The following is a 22792-nucleotide window of genomic DNA, read 5'->3' as shown; positions in this document are numbered from 1 at the left end:
GCCCCACACGCCACACCTGGGCTGCTGGTCACAGGAACAGCTTCTTCCCCTCCCCTGTGAGTTTGTTTTATTTTCGACAGCACTTCCCTAGTTGCTGGGATCCCACTGACCATGGCAATAAACCTGAGTCTGATTCCAGAGTGGAGGCCTCGCTGGAGTCCAGGGAGTGTCGCCCAGGCGCCCATGAGCAAGGCACCCGCCGCGCAGGTGCTGGCCTCAGACCGTGGCAGCGTGTGTGTGTGTGTCTCTCTCTCCTCTCTCTCTCCTCTCTCTCTCTCCCCCTCCTCTCTCTCTCTCTCTCTCCCCCTCCTCTCTCTCTCTCTCTCTCCCTCTCTCTCCCCCCTCCTCTCTCTCTCTCCCTCTCCTCTCTCTCTCCCTCTCTCTCCCCCTCCTCTCATCCATTATTGCTGAGGAGCAGCACTCGTTCATATTTCATCTGCCGCTCCACTAAAGTGCAGCTCCACCAGCTTCCTGACTCTCTCCTCCTGCAGTTTCCCTCTCACTGGTGTCAAGTTCTTCCCTCTTCACTCTTTCATGGAGCCTCATCACATTCAGCCATCCACCGGCTCTTTGAGCCTCAGGACGCTCTGGCCAGCTCCTGCTCATCAGAATGAGAATAATCGCAGTTGTAGCGGGTGCTTGGGGGTGTGGTCTCTCACCCAGTGGGTTGATGGGTAGGGACACACAGGTGTTACAAGAGGAATGGAGACTGTATGGGACGAACGGTTGCTTTTTGGTTGGTGAATAAAACACACTCAGACCTGACCTGTGCCTCCTACTCCTTTGTCCTACCACACAGTCTTTATTATGAATGTTGGTATCGAACCATCAGTCCGGCCTGGACGGTTTCTGTGCTGTTCCGTCTTTTGGCCACAGGGAGGCAGAGTGGGGGCAGCATCGCGCGCGCGCGTGTTTCAGTCGTTTGTTCGGTACCGACCTTTGGCCTCTGTTTTCTTCAAGTGTGAAAAACTTTCATCGTTTTATTGGTTCATTTGGTCCATTTCCAACTGCTGTCGTGTTTATTTAGAACTCTGCCCAACCGGAAGGGTCTCCACTTGAAACGTCCCTTCAAGTTAAAAGACTCGCTTACACCAAGTCCAAACGCGTATTCAGTGTTGCCTTTCTCATTCCAACATGGACGTGGTTTTCACCGTGACATCACGGAGCCGTCGCGGACCCGCGCCGGTGACTTGGCCGGAAGACGCGTCCTGAAAGCAGCAGCTTTATTGCAGCGGCGTCTCCAACAGGAAGTGCTTTTATCGCTGCGCCGTCGCGCGCTTGATCAGAGCTCCGCGCTCGGAGCGGGTCCAGCAGAAGCACGAGCTCGCGACAGAGAGCGCGAGCGGAGCACGACTCTTGTCTCAGGTGAGTGCCAGCTCCGGCGCGCGTCCTCCACCTGCCGGCCTCGTCGGTCCACCTGAACGGTTCGGCTCCGACACTCGTCACGTGGACCTGTCACGGCCGCGTCGTGTTGCTCGGCGGCGCGCGAGTGAACGGACGGAAGTTGTGACGGAAGTCCTGCGTGTGAGAGCCTTTGTGTTGGCCTTGCTCAACGGCACTGAGGAGAGTGGTCAGAGGTGAGAGCGTGTGTGCGTGTGTGTGTGTGCGTGCGTGCGTGTGTGTGTGTGTGTGTGTGTGTGTGTGTGTGTGTGTGTGTGAGATGATGAGTCTTGGCTGTTGGGCGCGTGGCACCGGCTGATGCGTCACGTGACCGCGTGTTGCTGCTCCGTGTTGGGCCCCGGTTCTCTCCAGGTGCAGGCCGACACATCACGTGGGTCCCAGTCCCGCCACGGTGAGCCGGCACCACTCTGGCGTGGGAACGTTTCACAGTCATCGGCTCTGAAACCAGTGTTTGACTGATCAGTGCCGAGCAGGAAGGACTCCTCTGGACCTGGATCCTCAGCTGGAGCGCTTTGGTCCCGGTCCGGGTGTCAGCCTGTGAGCCAGGTCAGCCTTGACTTATAAGGGGTGTGAATGAGTGGCAGCGGGGGAGGGGGGCCAGGACAAAAATACACCAGGGAGTCGAGTGCCGTGTCACTGGACTCCACGTGGACCTGGTCTGAGCAGAGACACAGCGCAGCTCCAGTGAGCTCAGTGGGGGGGGCTGGTCAACCCCGACTCGTGAGAGTCGGACCAGTCTGACTCCTGTGACTCGAGCGAGTCTTGACATGAGCGCTGGAGTCCTCCCAGACATGACACGCAGCAGGAGGCACTCAGCTTACCGTCGCCATTCGCAGCAGCCTCTCGAGTCGCCTCGGACTGACGCGCTGTTGGCACGTGACACGCCATCCAGAGCGACGGAGGCATCAGAATGACCCAGACTAGGGGACTAAAGCCAAAGCTGAGGAGCAAAACAGGTGTTGAGGACTCGAGGTTTCCAAAGGACCTGCGTCCAGGCGTTTGGGTTCCTGGTGACGCATGGTCCGGCTGAGACTCGGAGTGCGGCGGGTGGAGATGTGTTGCTGATGCGGCAGTTCACCGGCTGTGACTCGGCTGCTGCGGAGATGCCACTAATGGCTCAGGAAGGGCTCGGGCCTCCGCTGGGACTCGTCTGACTCGGCCGCTGGCTCACACGGGCGAGCGCCTCCTGCCCCCGCTGGCCTGGATGGCTGCGTGCAGTGGGAGTCAGACTCTGGAGCCAGTCCCTGAAGGCCTCACCACTCTGAGGTGCCGACCTTGGAGGTTTATTTTCGGTGGAGCTGCTGTGGAATGTGCCCTCCAGTCTGTGGAGGTCCGGGGTGTTGGACTTGTTCTTCTCCTCAGAGTCTCTCCCGGATGACTGAGCCCAGGCAGAGAGAGTCACTGGCCAGGGGAGGGCGCTGTCTCCTGCCTCGGGCCTCCGCACCTTCTCACCGCCTCTCTCTCTCTCTCTCTGTCTTCTCTCCCCCGTGTCTCCTGACAGGACCAGCTCCACATGGCTGCTTGTTAGATCAGTGGCAGCTGAGGAAGCAGCACATGATGGCAGAGGTGGAGGACGAGCGCACGGCGCAGGCCAGCCGGCTCTTCGAGAACTTTGTCCAGATGCCCACGTGCAAAGGAACCCTGCAGGCCTTCAGCATCCTCTGCAGACAGCTGGAGCTGGACCCGCTGGACCACAGCGGCTTCTACAGCTCGCTCAAAGCGGCGCTCACCTCCTGGAAGGTCAAAGCTCTGTGGACCAAACTGGACAAGCGCGCCCAGCAGAAGGTCTACGGCCAGAACAAGGCCTGCCAGGGGACCCGGGTGAGAGTCGTGGGATCGCTGTGTGTCTCAGTCCACATCTCGTGCTGTGGACCATGTGAGGAGAGTCGGGGTGAGCGCGCTTAGCTAGCGTGCTGAGCGCAGGCAGCTGTGTGAAGGATGGTGAGCTGTGGCTCCTGCTGGCCCTCACCGGACGCAGGCCCGCTGAACGCTAGCTTGGTTAGCCGTCAGAAGGCTGAAGCCATGAGTCAGCAGTTTGACTCAGTAGCGTGATTGGTGGACTTGACTTTGATGATGCAGCAGCAGCGGGGACGGCGGCAGGTTGCTGAGATGTTGGGACAGAGCCTCGGGGCCTCCGTTTGTAACACTTGTCTCCCAACGTCCCGCCCAGTGTCTGATCGTCGGCGGGGGGCCGTGCGGTCTGAGGACGGCCGTGGAGCTGGCGCTGCTGGGCTGCAAGGTGGTGGTCATCGAGAAGAGAGACACCTTCTCCAGAAACAACGTGCTCCACCTCTGGCCCTTCACCATCCACGACCTCCGGGGCCTGGGGGCCAAGAAGTTCTACGGCAAGTTCTGTGCCGGCTCCATCGACCACATCAGTGAGTGGGGTGCTTTTGCCCTTCACTAGAGTGAGCTCCGGGTTCAGGTGTCGGGGAGGACGTGATGGAAAGAGATGAAGCTCGGCGCCTGAGAGCCGTCTCCTCCCTCAGGCCTGCTCGGAGCCCTGCTCACCGTGGTGCTCTCTCCCAGGTATCCGCCAGCTCCAGCTCATGCTGCTGAAGATATGTCTCATTCTTGGAGTTGAGATTCACGTCAACGTGGAGTTCTCCAAAATCCTGGAGCCTTCGGAAGACCAGGTCGGTGATGGTACGTGAGTGGATTCCAGACGACCGCTGTTCTCTGTTGACCCTGCTCTAGTCGCTCCAGAGACCCGACTCTGGTCAGTCCGGAGACCCGACTGTGGTCAGTCTGAAGACTCGATCCTGGACGGTCCGGAGACTCGACTCAACTCTGGACGGTCCGGAGACTCGATCCTGGACGGTCCGGAGACTCGATCCTGGACGGTCCGGAGACTCGACTCAACTCTGGACGGTCCGGAGACTCGATCCTGGACGGTCCGGAGACTCGACTCAACTCTGGACGGTCCGGAGACTCGATCATGGACGGTTCGGAGACTCGACTCAACTCTGGACGGTCCGGAGACTCGATCCTGGACGGTTCGGAGACTCGATCCTGGACGGTCCGGAGACTCGACTCAACTCTGGACGGTCCGGAGACTCGATCCTGGACGGTCCGGAGACTCGACTCAACTCTGGACGGTCCGGAGACTCGATCCTGGACGGTCCGGCGACTCGACTCAACTCTGGACGGTCCGGAGACTCGATCCTGGACGGTCCGGAGACTCGACTCAACTCTGGACGGTCCGGAGACTCGATCCTGGACGGTTCGGAGACTCGACTCAACTCTGGACGGTCCGGAGACTCGATCCTGGACGGTTCGGAGACTCGATCCTGGACGGTCCGGAGACTCGACTCAACTCTGGACGGTCCGGAGACTCAATCCTGGACGGTCCGGAGACTCGACTCAACTCTGGACGGTCCGGAGACTCGATCCTGGACGGTCCGGCGACTCGACTCAACTCTGGACGGTCCAGAGACTCGATCCTGGACGGTCCGGAGACTCGACTCAACTCTGGACGGTCCGGAGACTCGATCCTGGACGGTTCGGAGACTCGATCCTGGACGGTCCGGAGACTCGACTCAACTCTGGACGGTCCGGAGACTCGATCCTGGACGGCCCGGAGACTCGACTCAACTCTGGACGGTCCGGAGACTCGATCCTGGACGGTCCGGAGACTCGACTCAACTCTGGACGGTCCGGAGACTCGATCCTGGACGGTTCGGAGACTCGATCCTGGACGGTCCGGAGACTCAACTCAACTCTGGATGGTCCGGAGACTCGATCCTGGACGGTTCGGAGACGCGACTCAACTCTGGACGGTCCGGAGACTCGATCCTGGACAGTCCGGAGACTCGACTCGATCCTGGACGATCCGGAGACTCGACTCGATCCTGGACGGTCCGGAGACTTGATCCTGGACGGTCCGGAGACTCGACTCGATCCTGGACGGTTCGGAGACTCGACTCGATCCTGGACGGTTCGGAGACTCGACTCAACTCTGGACGGTTCGGAGACTCGATCCTGGACGGTCCGGCGACTCGACTCAACTCTGGACGGTCCGGAGACTCGATCCTGGACGGTCCGGAGACTCGACTCAACTCTGGACGGTCCGGAGACTCGATCCTGGACGGTTCGGAGACTCGACTCAACTCTGGACGGTCCGGAGACTCGATCCTGGACGGTTCGGAGACTCGATCCTGGACGGTCCGGAGACTCGACTCAACTCTGGACGGTCCGGAGACTCAATCCTGGACGGTCCGGAGACTCGACTCAACTCTGGACGGTCCGGAGACTCGATCCTGGACGGTCCGGCGACTCGACTCAACTCTGGACGGTCCAGAGACTCGATCCTGGACGGTCCGGAGACTCGACTCAACTCTGGACGGTCCGGAGACTCGATCCTGGACGGTTCGGAGACTCGATCCTGGACGGTCCGGAGACTCGACTCAACTCTGGACGGTCCGGAGACTCGATCCTGGACGGTCCGGAGACTCGACTCAACTCTGGACGGTCCGGAGACTCGATCCTGGACGGTCCGGAGACTCGACTCAACTCTGGACGGTCCGGAGACTCGATCCTGGACGGTTCGGAGACTCGATCCTGGACGGTCCGGAGACTCAACTCAACTCTGGATGGTCCGGAGACTCGATCCTGGACGGTTCGGAGACGCGACTCAACTCTGGACGGTCCGGAGACTCGATCCTGGACAGTCCGGAGACTCGACTCGATCCTGGACGATCCGGAGACTCGACTCGATCCTGGACGGTCCGGAGACTTGATCCTGGACGGTCCGGAGACTCGACTCGATCCTGGACGGTTCGGAGACTCGACTCGATCCTGGACGGTTCGGAGACTCGACTCAACTCTGGACGGTTCGGAGACTCGATCCTGGACGGTCCGGAGACTCGACTCAACTCTGGACGGTCCGGAGACTCGATCCTGGACGGTCCGGAGACTCGACTCAACTCTGGACGGTCCGGAGACCAGACTCTGGTCGGTCCAGAGACCAGACTCTGGTCGGTCCGGAGACCCGACTGTGGTCGGTCCGGACCCTGTTGTGGTCTCGGCAGCGGCTCCTGAGCACGTGCTGTGAAAGCGTTTTGCCGCCGAGGCGTGTGGGGTGAGGACGATGGCGGCCTATTCTTAGCTGCTGCTGAGCACTGCTTTCCTCACATATTTGGAGTGGCTCTTGAGCGAGGGCCAGCTCTGCCCGGCGTCTCTCAGAACTTCTCAGGCTGGCTTTCTCACCCAGGTGCCGGCTGGCGAGCCGAGGTCCGACCTGCTGGCCACTGCGTCTCCCACATGGACTTCGAGGTTGTGATCGGCGCGGACGGCAGGAAGAACACTCTGGAAGGTGAGAGGTTGTGGAGTTTGCCCTCAGTTTGCTCTTGTCTGACTTTGATGCGGACGACGTTGAGGTGCACCTCAGAACGGTGCTCCATGACGCTGTCCCAGCCTGCGAGTGGGTCAGTGCTGCCGTCTCCTCCCTCTCTGGGTCAGGCATTTCCTGTTGTCGCACGCTAGCTTCCGGCTGAGGTGTGATGTTCCACACCTGCCTCCCTGCTCAGACTCAACCCTGCTGTTTTGGTGAAAAGATTTGCTCCTTCACATGGTTCAGATCCAAAGCAGAGACACTCGAAGCAGAGCCATCACAACCCGGGGCGGGGGGGCTGTGGTGGTGAGACTCAGAGACCGGTGTCCTCGCAGGGTTCGGTCGGAAAGAGTTCCGAGGGAAGCTGGCCATCGCCATCACGGCCAACTTCGTCAACCGGAACACGACGGCCGAGGCCAAGGTGGAGGAGATCAGTGGCGTGGCCTTCATCTTCAACCAGAAGTTCTTCCTGGAGCTGAAGGAGGAGACAGGTGGGTCGGGCGCCGCCCACACCTGCGGCCGCTCGGACGTGCTCTGACCCAGTCTGTGCTGAAGGGATCGACCTGGAGAACATCGTCTACTACCGCGACAACACGCACTACTTCGTCATGACGGCCAAGAAAGCCAGCCTGCTGGAGAAGGGCGTCATCGTCCGCGTGAGTCACCGCCGCCGCCGGCGCCGCTCCTTCCTTCCTCAGGGCGCCGCTCGCCTCTTTGCTCTCGGCCAGACTTGGCTTGTTGACAGGCGTGAGCCCGCACTCGCGCCCGCCGCTAGCCCTGCTGCTGTCTCGGCAGGATTACCTGGAGACCGAGCGCCTGCTCAGCTCTGACAACGTCGACCAGGAGGCGCTGCTGTCGTACGCCCGCCAGGCGGCCGACTTCGGCACCGACTACCAGCTGCCGTCCCTGGACTACGCCATCAACCACCGCGGGCAGCCGGACGTGGCCATGTTCGACTTCACCAGCATGTACGCCTCGGAGAACGCCGCCCTGATCCGGGAGAAGCACGGGCGCCGGCTGCTGGTGGCGCTGGTGGGAGACAGTCTGCTGGAGGTACGGTGACTGGGCGCTCTGCCTGTGGCACGCCAGCTGACCCCGCCACTTGTGCCGCCAGCCCTTCTGGCCCATGGGCACGGGCTGCGCTCGCGGCTTCCTGGCGGCGTTCGACACGGCCTGGATGGTGAAGGGCCACGCCGAGGGCAGGAGCCCCCTGGAGATCCTGGCAGAGAGGTGAGCTCCGTCCACCCACTGCCCCCCCCACTCACTTGACTCCCGCGACCCTAGAGAGAGGATCTACCGGCTGCTGCCGCAGACCACCACGGAGAACATCAGCAAGAACTTCGAGCAGTACTCCATCGACCCGGCCACCCGCTACCCCAACCTCAGCTCCAACTGTGTGCGCCCCCACCAGGTCAGTTGGAGCCGGCTCACCGGGCTCACCGGGTTCTGACGTCTGCTTCCTGTCGCAGGTGCGTCACCTGTTCATCGACGGGCAGCAGGACTCGGGGTTCCTGGAGAGAAGAGGAGCTGGATCGCTCGGCCCCAGTGAGTTCTGCCGTTGGACTGTAACCGCAGACTCGGGCCGACAGTGGAGCGGGGTCATGGTAGAGGGGCGACCTCCTGCCGCCGAGTCTGGTCCCCCGTGGGATCACGGGCTGACCTTTGACCTCTCTGCTGGCTGATCTGACCCCCAGAGCGCCTGCTGACCTGGTGCCAGAAGCAGACGCAGGGCTACGGGGGAGTGGAGGTCACCAACCTGAGCGGCTCCTGGAGGAGCGGCCTCGCCCTGTGCGCCCTCATCCACCGCCACAGACCCCAGCTCGTGTAGGTACCCCTCCGCTCGTGGTGCCGTCTGACACCCGGGCTCCTCATGGTGATGTCATCAGACGGCGACACGCAACACATTCTCTGACTGGCATGTTGGACATGACCTTCGACCTTTGACTGGTCATCGGCCCATGTGGGACACCGTGCCTGTTCATCCTCTCGTGTGTGTATGTTTCTGGTGGGACCGGCAGCGATTTCTATTCGCTCCACGAAGACGACGTGGTGGGAAACAACCAGCTGGCCTTCGACGTGGCCGAGCAGCAGCTGGGAATTCAACCCGTCACCACCGGTGAGGAGATGGCGGCGGCGCAGGAGCCCGACCAACTGCTCATGGTCTTCTACCTGTCCAAGTTCTACGAGGCCTTCAGGAACTCGCCCAGCAACGGTAAGACGCTCCTGCTCCGTCCTGACGTGTCGCGCCGCGCCGCTCCCACAGACCAAGTGTGCCGCTGTGATTGGTCCTGGGGCGGTGGGCTTGGACTCACGTGCGATGTCCAGCTCTGACTGTAGCAGCCGCAGCTCCCTGAGGTTGGACATGTTGAAACGTTCAGTCTCAAGTCTGCCGCACCAGGCTGACCTCTGGTTCCTGCTCCGGTTCCAACTAAACACTGGCTGAAATCCTGACCGGACTGAGCTACTGCCACCTGCTGGCCGAGGAGGCGCATTGTTACACAGTTGAGCTGGTGTTGGGGGTGAAAGCGGTGATGATGTCAGGGTACGAGGGATCTCTCTGCCACCCAGATTTGAATACAAAAAAACCAACTGATTTCGAAAAAAACTAAAATAATTCATTTCGAAAAATGATGTTTTGATGCCGTTATTGATGTCTGAATACGAGAAAAAAAGTTTTAGGTCGTATCTTAAAAGGTTTTCAATACAGTGAAAATGTTTCAAATTGTCTTCACGAAAAGTGTTTTTCAGATTCGAATGTATTTTTTATGATAATGAGTCTTTTGTTTGCCATTTCAAAACGGATGGCGCAGAAGTGGCGTTGGGGGCGTGTCCTTGCTCTGTGACCGAGAGCGCTCAGAAGCGCGGCGCGAGGCGTGGCGTTCTCAGGCAACACGGATACTGTGATGCTGTGAAAACACCTGAACATGTGGATGTGGGAGAAACGGAGCAGAGACAACACACTGCTCCAGTCGACAGGCTGTTTAAGCTGCACCTTGTCTTGCAGGTCCCAGAGAGGCGGAGGAGAACGACGAGGACCCGGCGCTGCTCAGTCTTGGCAAGAGGATCCCAAAGGTGGGCCAGGCTCCCACACACCTGCTCCAGGCCGCGTCTGCTCTCCCTCAGGACGACTCGCTGAGCAAGAGGCGCAGGAGGGGCCACAGCTACCTGATGGAGGTGAGCGCGGCCGGAGGGCCCACAGCTGGGGGTCCTGATGCTCTGCTCTGCAGCTGTCCTGTCACAGTGGGCCCCCTGCTGGAGAGAACAAGGTGCGCTCCATGGCCACGCAGCTGCAGGCCAAGTTTGAGGAGAACTCTCGGTCGGGACAGGTGCGAGCGCAGGTGAGTCCCGCCGCCTCCCGCCGCCGCAGGAGGTGATGCTCTCTGCTCCTCCTCAGTCGGGTCAGGACCTCTCCGATGCCCCCTGCTCTCCTCTTCCGTCTCCTCCTTCCTCTCCTCTTCTTCTGCCGGACGAGGACAATCCTCGCTTTGCTAAGCCTCAGCAAGCCCCTCCCCCTGCCACACTGCCCCCCCGTCACCCAAAGTGGCAGGTACAGTCCCGTGTCTCCCTCCCAGTCTCTCTCTCTCTCTCTCTCTCCCCCCTTCACCGCTGCTCTTCCTGTCTGTCTCTCTCTCAGCCGTCTGTCTACCTCCGCCTGCTGGAGAATCCCTCCTCTCTGGTCCCACAGGACGACAGCTGTCGCTCTCCCTCACCAGGTTTTCTGTCTCGCTCCCCGAGCCCCGAACTCCAGCCCCCACAATGCACCTCTCCAGACCCATCTGCTGCGGCTCACCCCGACTCTGGCGAGTCCCGTCAGCAGGTGACCCGAGGCCGGCCCGAGTGACCCCCGTCTATTTAGCAGGTGTCTGTCCTTCATCTGTCTCCTTCCTCCTCTTCCTCCTCCTCTCCTCCTCCTACTCTTCTCCGTCCCTCTCTTCCTCCCCTCCTCCCCTCCTCCTCCTCTTCCTCTTCTCCATCCTCCTACTCTTCCTCCCCTCCTCCTCTTCTCTGTCCTCTTCTCCACCTTCTTCCTCTTCTCTGGCCTCCTACTGTTCTCTGTCCCTCTCTTCATCCTCCTCTTCTTCCTCTTCTCCACGCTCTTCCTCCCCTCCTCCTCCTCCCTCTCGTCCCCTCAGAGTGAGTCCAGGAAAGTGTCCTCCGTAGGAGACATGAGCAGACGCAGTATAAAAGAGCGAGCGACTCTCCTCTCCTCACTGTTTCCTGACTCCATCAAACCTGTTGGCTGCTCCCGACCTCAGGTTGTTCCCACCGTGTGTGTGTGTGTGTGTGTGTGTGTGTGTGTGTGTGTGTGTGTGTGTGTGTGTGTGTGTGTGTGTGTGTGTGTGTGTGTGTGTGTGTGTGTGTGTGTGTGTGTGTGTGTGTGTGTGTGTGTGTGTGTGTGTGTGCGCGCGCAGGCGTGTGCGTGTGACTCTCTCATGATCAGCGCGTCTGAGTCCAAAGTCTGACTGTCTTTGCTGCGTGTGACCTCCTGCAGGTGGCGCTCTCCTCTGCCTCCCCTCTGTCCTCTTCTCTCTTCCCTCCCTACCCCGCCGTCCACCCCGTCCCTGACCCCGCCGCCCTGAGCGGTTTCTCCTCTCTGGAGCCAGAGAAGCCAGAGCCTCTCCACCCTGAGTGTGTGTCTTCTGAGGACACCATCGCCGGCCTGTCTCACCTCTGCCGCGGCAGCTCCTGCTGTCTGGACGCTCAGAGCCGAGAGCCAGAGGTAACGCTGCTGCTGCTGCTGCTGCTGCTGCGGCGGCCAGGAGCAGGCGGTCCACTGGGACCAGAGGTCCGGCCCAGTCTCAGACCCACCTTCTGTGACCCCTCTCTCACTCCAGAGTGGCGGCGCTGCCCCTCGCGGCCCCCCCGCCGCGCCCCGCTACAGTAGAGAGGTACTGGTGTCTCCGCTGCCCCCGCTCTGCTCCCTCACGCCTTCTCTCCTGCTCCCTCTGCCAGCGCACGGTCGGCAAGGTCTCGTCCTCCATAGACGCTAAAGCCCAGGTGCTGGCGCTGCTCTATGAGACTGACCACAGGCCCGGTTCCTCGCCGGTAAGGCCGCCGCGCTGCGCCCCGCCCGCCCCCCCCCACTTCTGAGTCCTGACCTCTGCCGCGCCCTCTGTTGCTGCTGCGGCTCCTGACCACTGCGCCCTGTGCGTGTCTCCCCAGTGCGTCCCCTCTGGACCGGGCGGCAGCGACGCCTGCCACTTCTGCTCCGGCCGGGTCTACGTGATGGAGCGGCTCAGCGCCGAGGGCTGCTTCTTCCACCGCCAGTGTTTCCGCTGCCACGTCTGCAGCTGCAGGCTGCGGCTGGGGACACACGCCTACGACTCGCGCCACGGTCAGTGAGAAGCTCGGCCAGTGAACGTCCTGACAGGAGAGTCTGGAAACCTGCTTTGTTTCCAGCCAAGTTCTACTGCAAGACCCACTACAGGCAGCTGCAGTCCGCCTCTCACCCGAGCCGCTTCAGGAGCAGGAAGGTGAGGCTCCCACCCGCGTGTTCCCCAGCAGAGGGCGCTTCGTTTGAGCACAGCTCTGGACTCTTCATTTTTCTTGACCCATTTATCTTGTTTCCCACGTGGAGGGATCCTCACTGACGTTGGCAGGAAAGCTTTCTGAGCTCTGAAGACAGTGCTGCCCCCGGGGGAGTGGAGGGGGAACGTGCCGCTGGAACCTGAGACCGTGGTGACGGACGGGTGTTTCTGACCTGCTGTGTGTCTTCTGCCGCAGGACGCCCAGAGCTCGGCGCCCTCTCTGCTGTGTGACGGCGGGAGCCTCGCCGCGAGGACGACAGCGGCGGCGGCACCAGGTACTTGGGTTTGGTTGCTGCGGCGTGGCCTGAGCTGGCCCAGGCGAGTGGGCGTGGCGGCGGCGGCGGCTCACTTTAGCAGTTGCTCGCGCGACTACGAGTTCCTGTACGAGCTGCTGAGCCTGGGCGCGGCGCTGCTGTGCGCGATGCAGGAGGTGCTGGTTCAGATGCGGCGGGAGGCTGCTGTAGCAGGCGGCTCGCTCGCGTGACGCCAGCTGGTCTGGTCTGGTCTGGACGTGCGTCCGGGGATGCGCTCTGGATCAGGCTGCAGCGTCGCCAGTCTGTTTTCACTTTGTTTGTGTTTCGATACTTTCCTTTTTTACAGAACCTTGTTTATTTTATGGTAGTATTTCACGTTCATCACGAATAAAAACGGCTTGACTGTTCTCTCCTGGTTTACCATGTCCAGCATGAGCCCTCTCTGCCCGCCAGCCTTCCTCCTTCATCCTCATCTTCCTCATCATGTGGTGTGCTTGGCTCTGATTCTGCCCCCCCCCCCCTCCCCACGTGCACCTCCTCGGTGAAGGGTCATGTGACTCCTCTGCTCACTAGGTGGACTGTAGAGTGAGTTTCCCAGGTTCCCTGATGGTCCTGGTGTTGACCCCGACTGGCGGCAGTAACTCCCGCATGTTGGGGTCCTCGCGAGCAGCAGGGGTCACATGGTCCGACCCCTAACTCCGCTGTGCCTCCGCTAACCCCTGCTCCTCTGCCCCGCCTCCTCCTCCTCACGTCTGTGGTTCCCTCTGTTCCAGAAGGAGACCTCCCCGCTTCCTCCCTCTCATGATCCTCCTAGAAGATCTGTCGCCCTCTAGTGGCCCCTGCGGTGTGGCGGCCGGCGCCGCTTGGCCTCCCTCACTTTTAAAGTCACGCCTGTGTTGGAGGTCAGACCAGGTCGCGTCCCGAGCTTCTGCCGAGGTGCCCAGCGTCGGCCGACACTGGGCTGCTGGTTTGGTGACTTTAAAAGTGAGGCCGAGTCCAAAGAGGCGGACGCTCTTGTCCTTCCTGTCCACTTACTTCCACTGTAAACGTCAATAAATCTGTTTGGTTCCGTAAGACTTGGGCTCCTGCTTTGTTCCCTCACAGTCTGACTAACGCCCTCCTCTCATCTCACATCCGCCGGGGTCACGGCTCCTTCCATCTCTCTGGCTCTCCACCGTCTCCTCACCTTCCATTTTCTCCTGGAGCTGCTCTCTGGCTGCTTCATGCTCAGCTGCAGCAGGTGATGTGTGTTCGGCGAGTGTGTCGTGAGCCGCCTGCTCAGTCGGTCTGTGCCGCCGCCACCTGCGGCGGGAGCTTCTCTCGTCCTCGGTGTGATGTGAGGGAGTGAGTCTCTTCGTGGTGGAGGGTCCGTGTGCTTCTTCCTGACGTAACGAATTCATCCGCTTCCTCTGGCTCTGGTCCGGTCCACAGTGATCCTCTCATTCCTGGACGTGTCTGCAGATGGCGCCGTCCACGAATGTGACTTTTCCGATCACCTGTTTTGACACGCCGGTCATGTGACCGAGCGCAGACAGGAAGCGGTCGGCCAGGCTGAAGCTCCACTGACCGCCAGCTTCTCTCTGCAGCTCCGGACCGGAAGCCGGTCCCTGCCCTCACTTCCTGTTGCCCGACCTCCGCAGTGGTCAGCGGCCTGGAGGAGGTCAAAGGTCAGTGGCGTGGGTGTGGCCGGCGTGACGCGTGCCTCTGTGTCTGACGTCTGGTGTCTCTCAGAGCCCGACTCCAAACCCAACCTTCGCTGGAGGAACAAGATCAGAACCAGTGAGTCTTTGCTGTGTGAGCGCCGTCTACTGGCCACTTCCTGTCACTGCAGAGCAGACTCAATATAAACTTGCTTCTCAGTAGGTGGTGGAGCTCCTGGGCTGCAGTGGTCAGTACCTGTCCGCTGGACCCCTGCAGCCCAGGACCCGTCCTCTGCTGGGTGTGGGCCAGGTGGTCGTAATGATGTGGCTCATGGGTCTCCTGGTGTGTGCGCAGCCTTCCCTCTGCTCTTGGTCAGACGCCTCCAGAGAGGAAGACCTCCGAGCTCCGACCCGCCAGAGACGCTTCCTGACTCAGTTGACTCGGACTTCGAGGAGATCCAGCCCGAGACACCCGACACAGTAGGCGCACGCACGCACGCACGCACGCACGCGCAGCAGCCTGGGCTCTGACATTGCACCTCAGGAGGGCGCCGGCAGCTCCAGAATGGAAGCCAGCCTCCAGAAGACTGGCCACTCATCCACCCAGAAGAAGAGACTGCTTCTGTCCCAGAGCGACAAAGAGAAGCTCCTGGACTGGGACCTGCTGCCTGAAGAGGAGCTGCTGCGTGGCCCCCTGCAGGTTTCGTGGCAGCACCTCTCCTCTGCACTGCAGGGCTGCAGATATGACGCGGCCACTCTCTGGTCTCCCACCAGGCCTCCGCAGAGTCCAGCGCCGGGGAGCCTCCCTCCATGCTGCAGCTCCTCGCCGGCGCCTTCAGGAGGACCTTCAGTTTCTCCAGCAGCACGTCAGTAGCAGTATCAGCCAGAGTGCGCAGGAGGACCTGGCTGCTGACCGTGTCCTCCCCCCGCAGGCGCCGGCAGAGGCCCAGGTCCGAGGGGGCGCTGAGCTTCCTCTTCAGCTCTCTGGCTCTGGACTCCTGCGAGGAGAGCGGCTCCAGGAAGGGACACCCTGGACGGAACTCCGGCGGGGTCTTCTCTGACGAGCCCCACCGGGCTCCCCACCTCTTCTCCTCCCTGAGGCTGAAGAAGAAGGGCGAGGGCGAGCCAGAGGTCCAGAGGGAGATCCGGAACATTCTCAACAACCTGAGGAACAAAGGTGAGAGGCTGCAGGAGAAGCGCCTTCACGCAAGCCTTCCATTCTCCAACCTGAGCCGCTGTCCTCCGTCAGCTGCCAGACACGACCAGGCCCAGCCGTCCAGCGACGAAGAGGAGGACCACAGACCTTCTGGACGGGTGTGTGAGCGAGCGAGCGAGCGAGAGAGAGAGAGTCGGTCTCATCTCTGCTTCTGCTCTCAGAAGAGCACAGACCTGCGGCAGCAGCAGGAGAAGAAGCAAGATCAGCTGAAGAGGCTCCACCAGGCTCAGGTGAGGAGGTCCTCAGTGAGCACGGCCCACACAACCCAGTCACTGCGTTAGATCGGGCTTTGAAAATGCATGTCACCAACTTAGTCCCACTGCTGGAGAGAAACTGGAATCTCTCTGAGTCAGACTCCACCACCTGGATGGTGCGGCTGATAGCTGAGCTAAGCTAGCGTGTAGCCAGTCGCTGGGCTAAGCTAGCGTGTAGCCAGTCGCTGGGCTAAGCTAGCGTGTAGCCAGTCGCTGAGCTAAGCTAGCGTGTAGCCAGTCGCTGAGCTAAGCTAGCGTGTAGCCAGTCGCTGAGCTATGAGTGGACTGATGTGCAGCTGCTGCAGCTTCAGTTAACAAAGTGCGAGGCTCCTCACAGTTTAATAACCTTCTATACAATGGAGGAGTGGAACCTGATGCAGTGTGTGTTCCTGGGTCTGAGGCCATGTCTGCGGTGGTCACATGACTCACCTGATATTGGCCGTCGTGTCTTCACCTTCCTTCATGCAGGTGGTTTGGATCCTCAGTTCTCACAAGGAGATTAGAAGACGTGACGACATTAGCGCCACGTAAGCAGCCGTTAGCATGGATGCTAAGCTAGTGGAGTGCAACTCTGTTCTTTAGTGACTCCACCCACCACCACCATCATCATCATGCTTGTGAGAGTTGAGAGTTGAATCCCAAACCCTGGAGAAGGAAGCGTGTTGAGGCGCCACCCCTGGTCACGGAGGGGAACGACTCTCTCTCTCGCCACCGCGCGTAAGCCCAGGAGAACATGACTTAACCCAGCTGTTGCCGCAGTCGGGCGACTCTCCTCAACCGCAGGAACCGCAGTCAGTGTGGTGGTCTGGAGTAGCTGAGCACCAGTGAAGCTTATCCAGGTCCTCATGTGTGCAGACCATCCAGCGCCAACTAGAGGAGGTGGGAGAGAAGCAGCGGGACGTGGAGGAGCGAGGGGTGGAGATGGAGAAGAGGATCCGAGGCGAAGCAGGTGACTCTTCTGTGGAGCCAGGTGGAGCCCAGAGTCTCAGCTGGTGTTGCAACCTCCTCTCATCTCCAAACTTCCAGAGCCTTGTCCGGCCGAAGACGAGGCCCAGCTCTACCAGTCCTGGTTCCAGCTGGTCATGGAGAAGAACCGACTGGAGCGCTACGAGTCGGAGCTCATGATCCAGTAGGTGGTCACCGGGTCGGGGACCTGACCTGCGGGTAACCAGAGGTGTCTCAGTGCTCAGGAGCTGCAGCTGGAGGACACTCAGTGCAGACTGGAGCAGGAGTATCGCCGGCGGACGGCCACCCCCGGTAACCACGGAGACGGTGAGGCGCTGGAGCCGCTGCTGACCGCGCGCTCTGCTCCGCAGACGCCAGGAAGACCTGGCGGGAGCGTCGGCAGGAGGAGGAGCTTCTGTCCCAGATCATGAGGACGGTGGAGCGGCGGGACATGCTGGTGTCGGCCATGGAGCAGCAGCGGCTGAAGGAGCGCGCAGAGGACCGGGACCTGCAGAGTCTGCTGCTGTCACGCCTGGAGGAGAGCTGGGACTCGCCGGGCCTCTGAGGCCTTGGAGCCCGGCAGTGGTCAGTGTCACTGTGGCCCCCGGTCGGTCGCGCTGGCAAGCAAATCTTGAATAAACTGAATTTCTTTTTAGCTTGAGGCTGGTTTTTCTTGGTTCTGCTGGCCTCCTCCACCTTCATCATCGTCCTCACCCTGCTGCCGCCGGGGTTGGCAACGCGTGGTCCATCCTGCGGCACAGCGGATGAGACGCACGCGCTTGGTGGTTGGTTCTCCAGCGCGAGCCCCGCGGCCTCGCCAGGCTCCTCCCCCCGCACCCCCCCCGCGCTCCGCGCAGGAGGAGGAGGAGGAGCCTGGCGAGTCACTCGGGGAGAAAAGTCTGGAAGTCCGCTTCCGCTTCTGGGAGTGGACCTGGAGTTTCCCGAACCGCACCAGTCGCGATGGCTTCGTCCCCGCAGAAGTCCCCGTCCTCCCCCAAGTCTCCGTCCTCGCGCAAGAAGGACGACTCGTTCCTGGGCAAACTCGGAGGCACGCTGGCGCGCAGGAAGAAGGCCAAGGAAGGTACGTGTGGCGCCGCCGCGGAGCCGCTGCCGGAGCCGCCGCGGAGCCGCTGGCGGCGTGAGAGGACGCGCCAGCAAGATGGCGGACCCGCGTGCTGCCGTGTTGCCGTGAAGTGACTCGGTCAGATTGGTGTGTGTGTGTGCGCGCGCGCGTGTGTCCTTGTAAGGAGTGAATTCCTCCGCTCGCGGCTCCACAGTTGGGACGGCTTTTCTCCTCCACCTCTGGAATCATCCAAGCACGGCCCAGTCTGACGTCACAGTGACACAGCGGCTCCTTGTCTCCGTGGAGCCGTGTCTGGAGCTCCAGGGTCACGTGGGGGTCCCACCGTGGATCAGGAGAGAGAGAGAGAGAGAGAGCTTTTCTGTGCGCCTGTGTGTGACAGAGAGGGAGGTGACAGGGTGCAGCGTGCTGCAGGTAGGGACGCAGCCGCCCCCCCCCCCGGCCCAGGCAGGTGACCTCCAGAGAGAGAAGCTGTGCCGCGTCAGGAGGCGCCCGCTGAGGCCGAGGCGTCTGAGTCTGAGTCTGCTGGAGGTGGAGGCGGTGTAGGTCAGATGTTCTCAGCCTGCTCGGGTCTCCTCAGCTCTCTGCCCCATGTAGAGTGAGAAGGTGTCGGCTCACGTGTTGATGAGAGCCGCGGCTGCTGAGGACGCCGCGCGCGCGCGCGCGCACACACACACACACACACACACACACACACACAAACACACACACAAACACAGAGGAGCCGCTCAGGTCTCTCACAGCTGGGACCCACACCAACCTGCTGAGAAGCAGGAAGCCGCGGCGGATGTTCTCCTCTGCTGCAGAACTGATGCGAGTGATTCCAGGCGCCAGTCGGAGACTCTCAGAGTCGGAGACTCTCAGTGTCGGAGACTCTCAGTGTCGGAGACTCTCAGTGTCGGAGACTCTCAGAGTGGGAGACTCTTGTAGGCTCCACCCGAGACCCGCTCCAGGCTGGATGGAGGCCTCTCCGGCCCTCCGTGACTGTGGGCCAGTGCGGCCTGAGCAGCCTTGGACAGACATGCAAGTCACCCGTGTGCCTTTCCCCTCAGTGTCTGAGCTCCAGGAAGAAGGAATCAACGCCATCAACCTCCCCCTCAGCCCCTCCCACTACGAGCTGGACCGTGAAGACACCATGCTAGGTAACAGTCGGCTCCGTCCTGCCGCTCGGCCCAGTTTGACACATGTCTCTCTGCTGTCAGAGGAGAACGAGGTCCGGACCATGGTGGATCCCAACTCCAGGAACGATCGCAAACTGCAGGAGCTGATGAAGGTGAGGCCTGTCGGGACCCGTGTTTGAAGCTGCCTTCCAGAACGGCTGTGGAATGGACTTGGTCAGGTGCTGATCGACTGGATCAACGACGTCCTGGTGGGAGAGAGGATCATCGTCAAAGACCTGGCTGAAGACCTGTACGACGGTCAGGTCCTGCAGAAGCTCTTCGGTGAGAGCCTCCGCCCCGGAGCCGGGCGCTCTGCTGCCCTGGCCTGGACGCTCTCGCGACTCTGTTGCAGAAAAGCTGGAGGGAGAGAAGCTCAACGTCGCCGAGGTGACGCAGTCGGAAATCGCTCAGAAGCAGAAGCTGCAGACGGTTCTGGAGCGCATCAACGACTCGCTCAAGCTCTCCACCAGGAACATTCGCTGGAACGTGGACTGTGAGTGCCACACGCCTGCACGCTGCCCTGCTCCCGCCCAGCCATCACGTCATGTCACGTCAACTTGGCAAAAGATCCGATGACAAACATGCGCGTGTGGTAGAAAGTGCCTTGAAACCTTCAGAAAGAGATATGGTATCTGCCGGATGTGACGTCACCACTGCACGGCAGGTCGGACACCAGGTCACAGCTGCTGGGCCGCCAGTACCCGCGCATGGTCAGCAGGGGGCGGTGTATCTGCAGCAGGTCTGAGGGGACGTGAGGTGGTGAGTGTGTGACGCAGAGAGAGCTTGTGCCATGGACCAAGTCCTGCTCTGAGAACTGGCTCCAGTGCCGGGGGCCAGGTGCTGCTCCGTGCGGAGCTTCATGACTGGACCGGCCTGGTGACCGGCCTGGTGACCAGCGTGGTACCGAGTCCTGGCTCACTCCAGGGCTCCAGCTCTCCTGCAGGGCGGGTGAGAGCTCCGTCCTCTGGTCCAGAGATGTGGGTGTGGAAAGGTCAGCAGGTGTCTCTGGTGCCACTCCAGGGTTCTGCTCTGGCCCTCTCTCAGATCCCTGCGCCAGAGTGAGGGTCTCCTCTGTCTCCTCAGCTGTCCACGCCAAGAGCATCGTGGCCATCCTCCACCTGCTGGTGGCGCTGTCCCAGCACTTCAGAGCGCCCATCAGGCTGCCGGACCACGTCTCCATCCAGGTGGTGGTGGTGCAGGTGGGTCCAGGGCTCTGCTGGTGTCCCGAGCTTCTCCTGACTGTGGTGTGTGTGTGTGTGTGTGTGTGTGTGTGCGCAGAAGCGCGAGGGCATCCTTCAGTCGCGGCAGATCCAGGAGGAGATCACCGGCAACACCGAGTGAGTCTGGGCCCCGGCGCCGCCGCCTCCCACTGTGTGTGTGTTTTTCCATCATGTCGTGCGTTCTGCTCCGTGTGCGATTTATTGGTCTGGTGTGAGTTTCTGTGCCGCCTGCGTGTGTGTGTGTGTGTGTTCTTGTACTTCTATCTTTAGCGAGGACCTGTGTGAGGTTTTGACCAACAGAGTGAGGAGATTTTGGCCGGTTTAGCTCTGAGGCTGGCAAAACACTGTCCTTGTGAGGACAGCCATGTGTTGGGGGGATGGCCAGGGGAGGTCCCCACAAGGCCAGAGAGACGTGTGTGTGCTGCAGGCCTGCCTGGTCCTGCTGTGGCGCCGAGCCTCACCTCAGCGGCTGCAGCGTCTTCGGGACCATTGTCTGGACTTAGAAGTGTGTTGCTGGTGTGGAGAACATTCCTCACCCCTCCCCCCCTCTCTGTTGCAGGGCCTTCTCGGGTCGACACGGTGGGTTCTGACGTGGCTCGGCTCCGCTCCAGTTCCGCTCCGGTGCTCTGCTCTCCGGCGCTCACCTCTGCTCTCTCCACAGAGAGAGACGCCTTCGACACGCTCTTCGACCACGCGCCCGACAAGCTCAGCGTGGTGAAGAAGGTGAGCCGCCTGCTGCCGCCCCCTGGTGGCCAGGTGCAGTGACCGTCTGCTGTTGTTGCAGACGCTCATCACCTTCGTGAACAAGCACCTGAACAAGCTGAACCTGGAGGTGTCTGAACTGGAGACTCAGGTAGGCGGCTGGACTGGACAGGACTGGTATGGACCTGCCTGGTCTGGACTGGACTGGACTGGACTGGACTGGACTGGAACGGACTGGAACGGACCGGACTGGACTGGACTGGACTGGACCGGACCGGACCGGACCTGAATGGACTGGACCGCACCAGACTGGGCTCAACCGGACCTGAGTGGACTGGACTGGACCGGACCGGACCGGACCGGACTGGGCTTGACCGGACCTGACTGGACTGGACTGTCCTTGACTGGACCGGACCAGACCTGACTGGACTGGACTGGACCCGACTCGACTGGACCTGACCGGACCGGACCGGACCGGACTGGACCTGACTGGACCTGACTGGTCTGGACTGGACCGGACCAGACTGGGCTTGACCGGACCTGACTGGACTGGACCGCACCAGACTGGGCTCAACCGGACCTGACTGGACCGGACTGGACTGGACCGGACCGGACTGGGCTCGACCGGACCTGACTGGACTGGACTGGACCGGACCGGACCGGACCGAACTGGGCTCGACCGGACCTGACTGGACTGGTCTGGACCGGACTGGACTGGACCGGACCCGACCCGACTGGACCGGACCTGACTGGACTGGACTGGACTGGACCGGACCGGACCGAACTGGGCTCGACCGGACCTGACTGGACTGGTCTGGACCGGACCGGACCAGACCTGACTGGACTGGACTGGACTGGACTGGACTGGACCCGACCCGACCCGACTGGACCAGACCTGACTGGACTGGACTGGACTGGACTGGACTGGACCGGACCGGACCCGACCCGACCCGACCCGACTGGACTGGTCTGGACTTGACTGATGGGCCGTGCTGGACTGGACCGCACCGGAGCTGATGTGGCGTCCTCCCAGTTTGCAGATGGCGTGTACCTGGTGCTGCTCATGGGTCTGCTGGAGGGCTACTTCGTTCCTCTCTACAACTTCTTCCTGACGCCGGAGAACTTCGACCAGAAGGTGCGACCGCGGCTCTGGCCTGCTGCCCTTCTCCGTGTGGCCAGCAGGGGCCACACTGGTGCGCCGCCTGGCCTGTGGTTCCACCCACACACTGGAACACTCTCTGGTTCTGGGCTTCAGTCGCCGCCTCCTGGCTGTGCCGCTCGTCTTTGGTTCCGCTCCAGAGAGCGGTGCCAAGCTGCAGAGATGAGCAGGCGGACTGCTGGCTCCTGGGCTCCGGCAGCGGCCCACAGCATCTGTAATCTCCTCCTGCACACACGCGTCTTCACTCTGGCCCAGGGTGAAAAGCTCACAGTCACTGGCTCCCTGTCCGGTTCACGATGGCCATGTGCTCTGGGTGGTTGGTCGTGAGAGGTCCCCACACGGACGCGTGTGTGCGCGCGCCCCCCCCCCTCTCACCGGCTGCAGTAGCGCCTCCTGCTGGTGAGGAGCTGCGGGGAGAAGAGGCCCCGGGGCCAAGCCATGTGACCCAGCAGCTCCGCTCCCGGTGAGACTCCGCTCCAGGTTCCATCATGAGCCTGAGTCCTCTGGAGTCATGTGACCTCCTCCGTCTGCTGCTGTAGATAAGGTGTGTTTGTGCAGCTGCTCGTGTGTGCGCGCGCGCGCACGTGCTCTGTCATACTTGTGAGGACCAAGTCTTGACAAGCCACCATTGTTGTGGGGACATTGTGTCCTCACAAGGGTGAGAGGGTCAAAACCTCAGTCAAAGCAGTTCAGGAAGAAGCAGGTGCAGGCAGCAGGAATCATGGGAGTCGGGGGTGATGTGGGGCCAAAGGCTGGCGAGGCTTGGTTTGGAGAAGACAGGAGGCACGTGCTGGAGGGAGCAGAGATGAAGATGCTGAGCTGCTTCTCTCTGGGATGATGAGAGAGAGAGAGAGAGAGAGAGAGAGAGAGAGAGAGAGAGAGAGAGAGAGAGAGAGAGAG

The 22792-nt window shown here is 61.3% G+C and overlaps 2 protein-coding genes across 13 annotated transcripts; both read left to right on the top strand.

Moving 5' to 3' along the window:
- The first annotated feature begins 1658 nt into the window (after positions 1–1658).
- LOC128770571 (F-actin-monooxygenase mical2b-like) lies at positions 1659–17367 on the top strand. Of its 12 annotated transcripts, XM_053885178.1 has the most exons (37): positions 1659–1792; positions 2903–3222; positions 3572–3779; positions 3931–4047; positions 6614–6715; positions 7069–7224; positions 7289–7389; positions 7529–7786; positions 7848–7963; positions 8018–8144; positions 8203–8278; positions 8428–8557; positions 8752–8945; positions 9738–9907; positions 9961–10071; positions 10128–10280; positions 10368–10550; positions 10867–10989; positions 11226–11453; positions 11569–11622; positions 11687–11779; positions 11897–12068; positions 12134–12207; positions 12458–12536; positions 14102–14182; positions 14247–14294; positions 14511–14635; positions 14700–14855; positions 14930–15021; positions 15088–15332; positions 15405–15469; positions 15533–15601; positions 16481–16574; positions 16652–16754; positions 16809–16882; positions 16942–17155; positions 17227–17367. In XM_053885178.1, the coding sequence occupies exons 1-36, from the start codon at positions 1699–1701 to the stop codon at positions 17133–17135; spliced, it is 4785 nt and encodes a 1594-aa protein (XP_053741153.1). In that variant the 5' UTR covers positions 1659–1698; the 3' UTR covers positions 17136–17155; positions 17227–17367. The 12 variants fall into 12 exon arrangements, 10 of the variants coding, with proteins under 10 accessions (XP_053741153.1, XP_053741159.1, XP_053741156.1 ...); XR_008416526.1 differs by lacking the exons at positions 11569–11622; positions 11687–11779; positions 11897–12068; ... (13 more) ...; positions 16942–17155; positions 17227–17367 and having other exon boundaries at positions 1664–1792; positions 10447–10550; positions 11226–11369; XM_053885184.1 differs by lacking the exons at positions 10867–10989; positions 11226–11453; positions 11569–11622; ... (14 more) ...; positions 16942–17155; positions 17227–17367 and having other exon boundaries at positions 1664–1792; positions 10447–10592; positions 11897–11995.
- A 64-nt stretch (positions 17368–17431) lies between these two features.
- On the top strand, positions 17432–22696 carry LOC128770573 (alpha-parvin-like). The gene is made up of 11 exons (XM_053885189.1): positions 17432–17651; positions 18704–18793; positions 18854–18924; positions 18991–19093; positions 19164–19304; positions 19895–20010; positions 20090–20148; positions 20591–20610; positions 20693–20754; positions 20816–20884; positions 21767–22696. Exons 1-11 carry the CDS (start codon positions 17531–17533, stop codon positions 22217–22219), a joined length of 1305 nt encoding a protein of 434 aa, XP_053741164.1. The 5' UTR covers positions 17432–17530; the 3' UTR covers positions 22220–22696.
- The last annotated feature ends 96 nt before the right edge of the window (positions 22697–22792 follow it).

Source organism: Synchiropus splendidus, chromosome 14, assembly GCF_027744825.2.
Source record: "Synchiropus splendidus isolate RoL2022-P1 chromosome 14, RoL_Sspl_1.0, whole genome shotgun sequence".
NCBI classification, from domain to species: Eukaryota; Metazoa; Chordata; class Actinopteri; order Syngnathiformes; family Callionymidae; genus Synchiropus; species Synchiropus splendidus.
The sequence above is the reverse complement of the archived record's forward strand: the minus strand, read 5'-3'. Positions and strand labels throughout refer to the sequence as shown.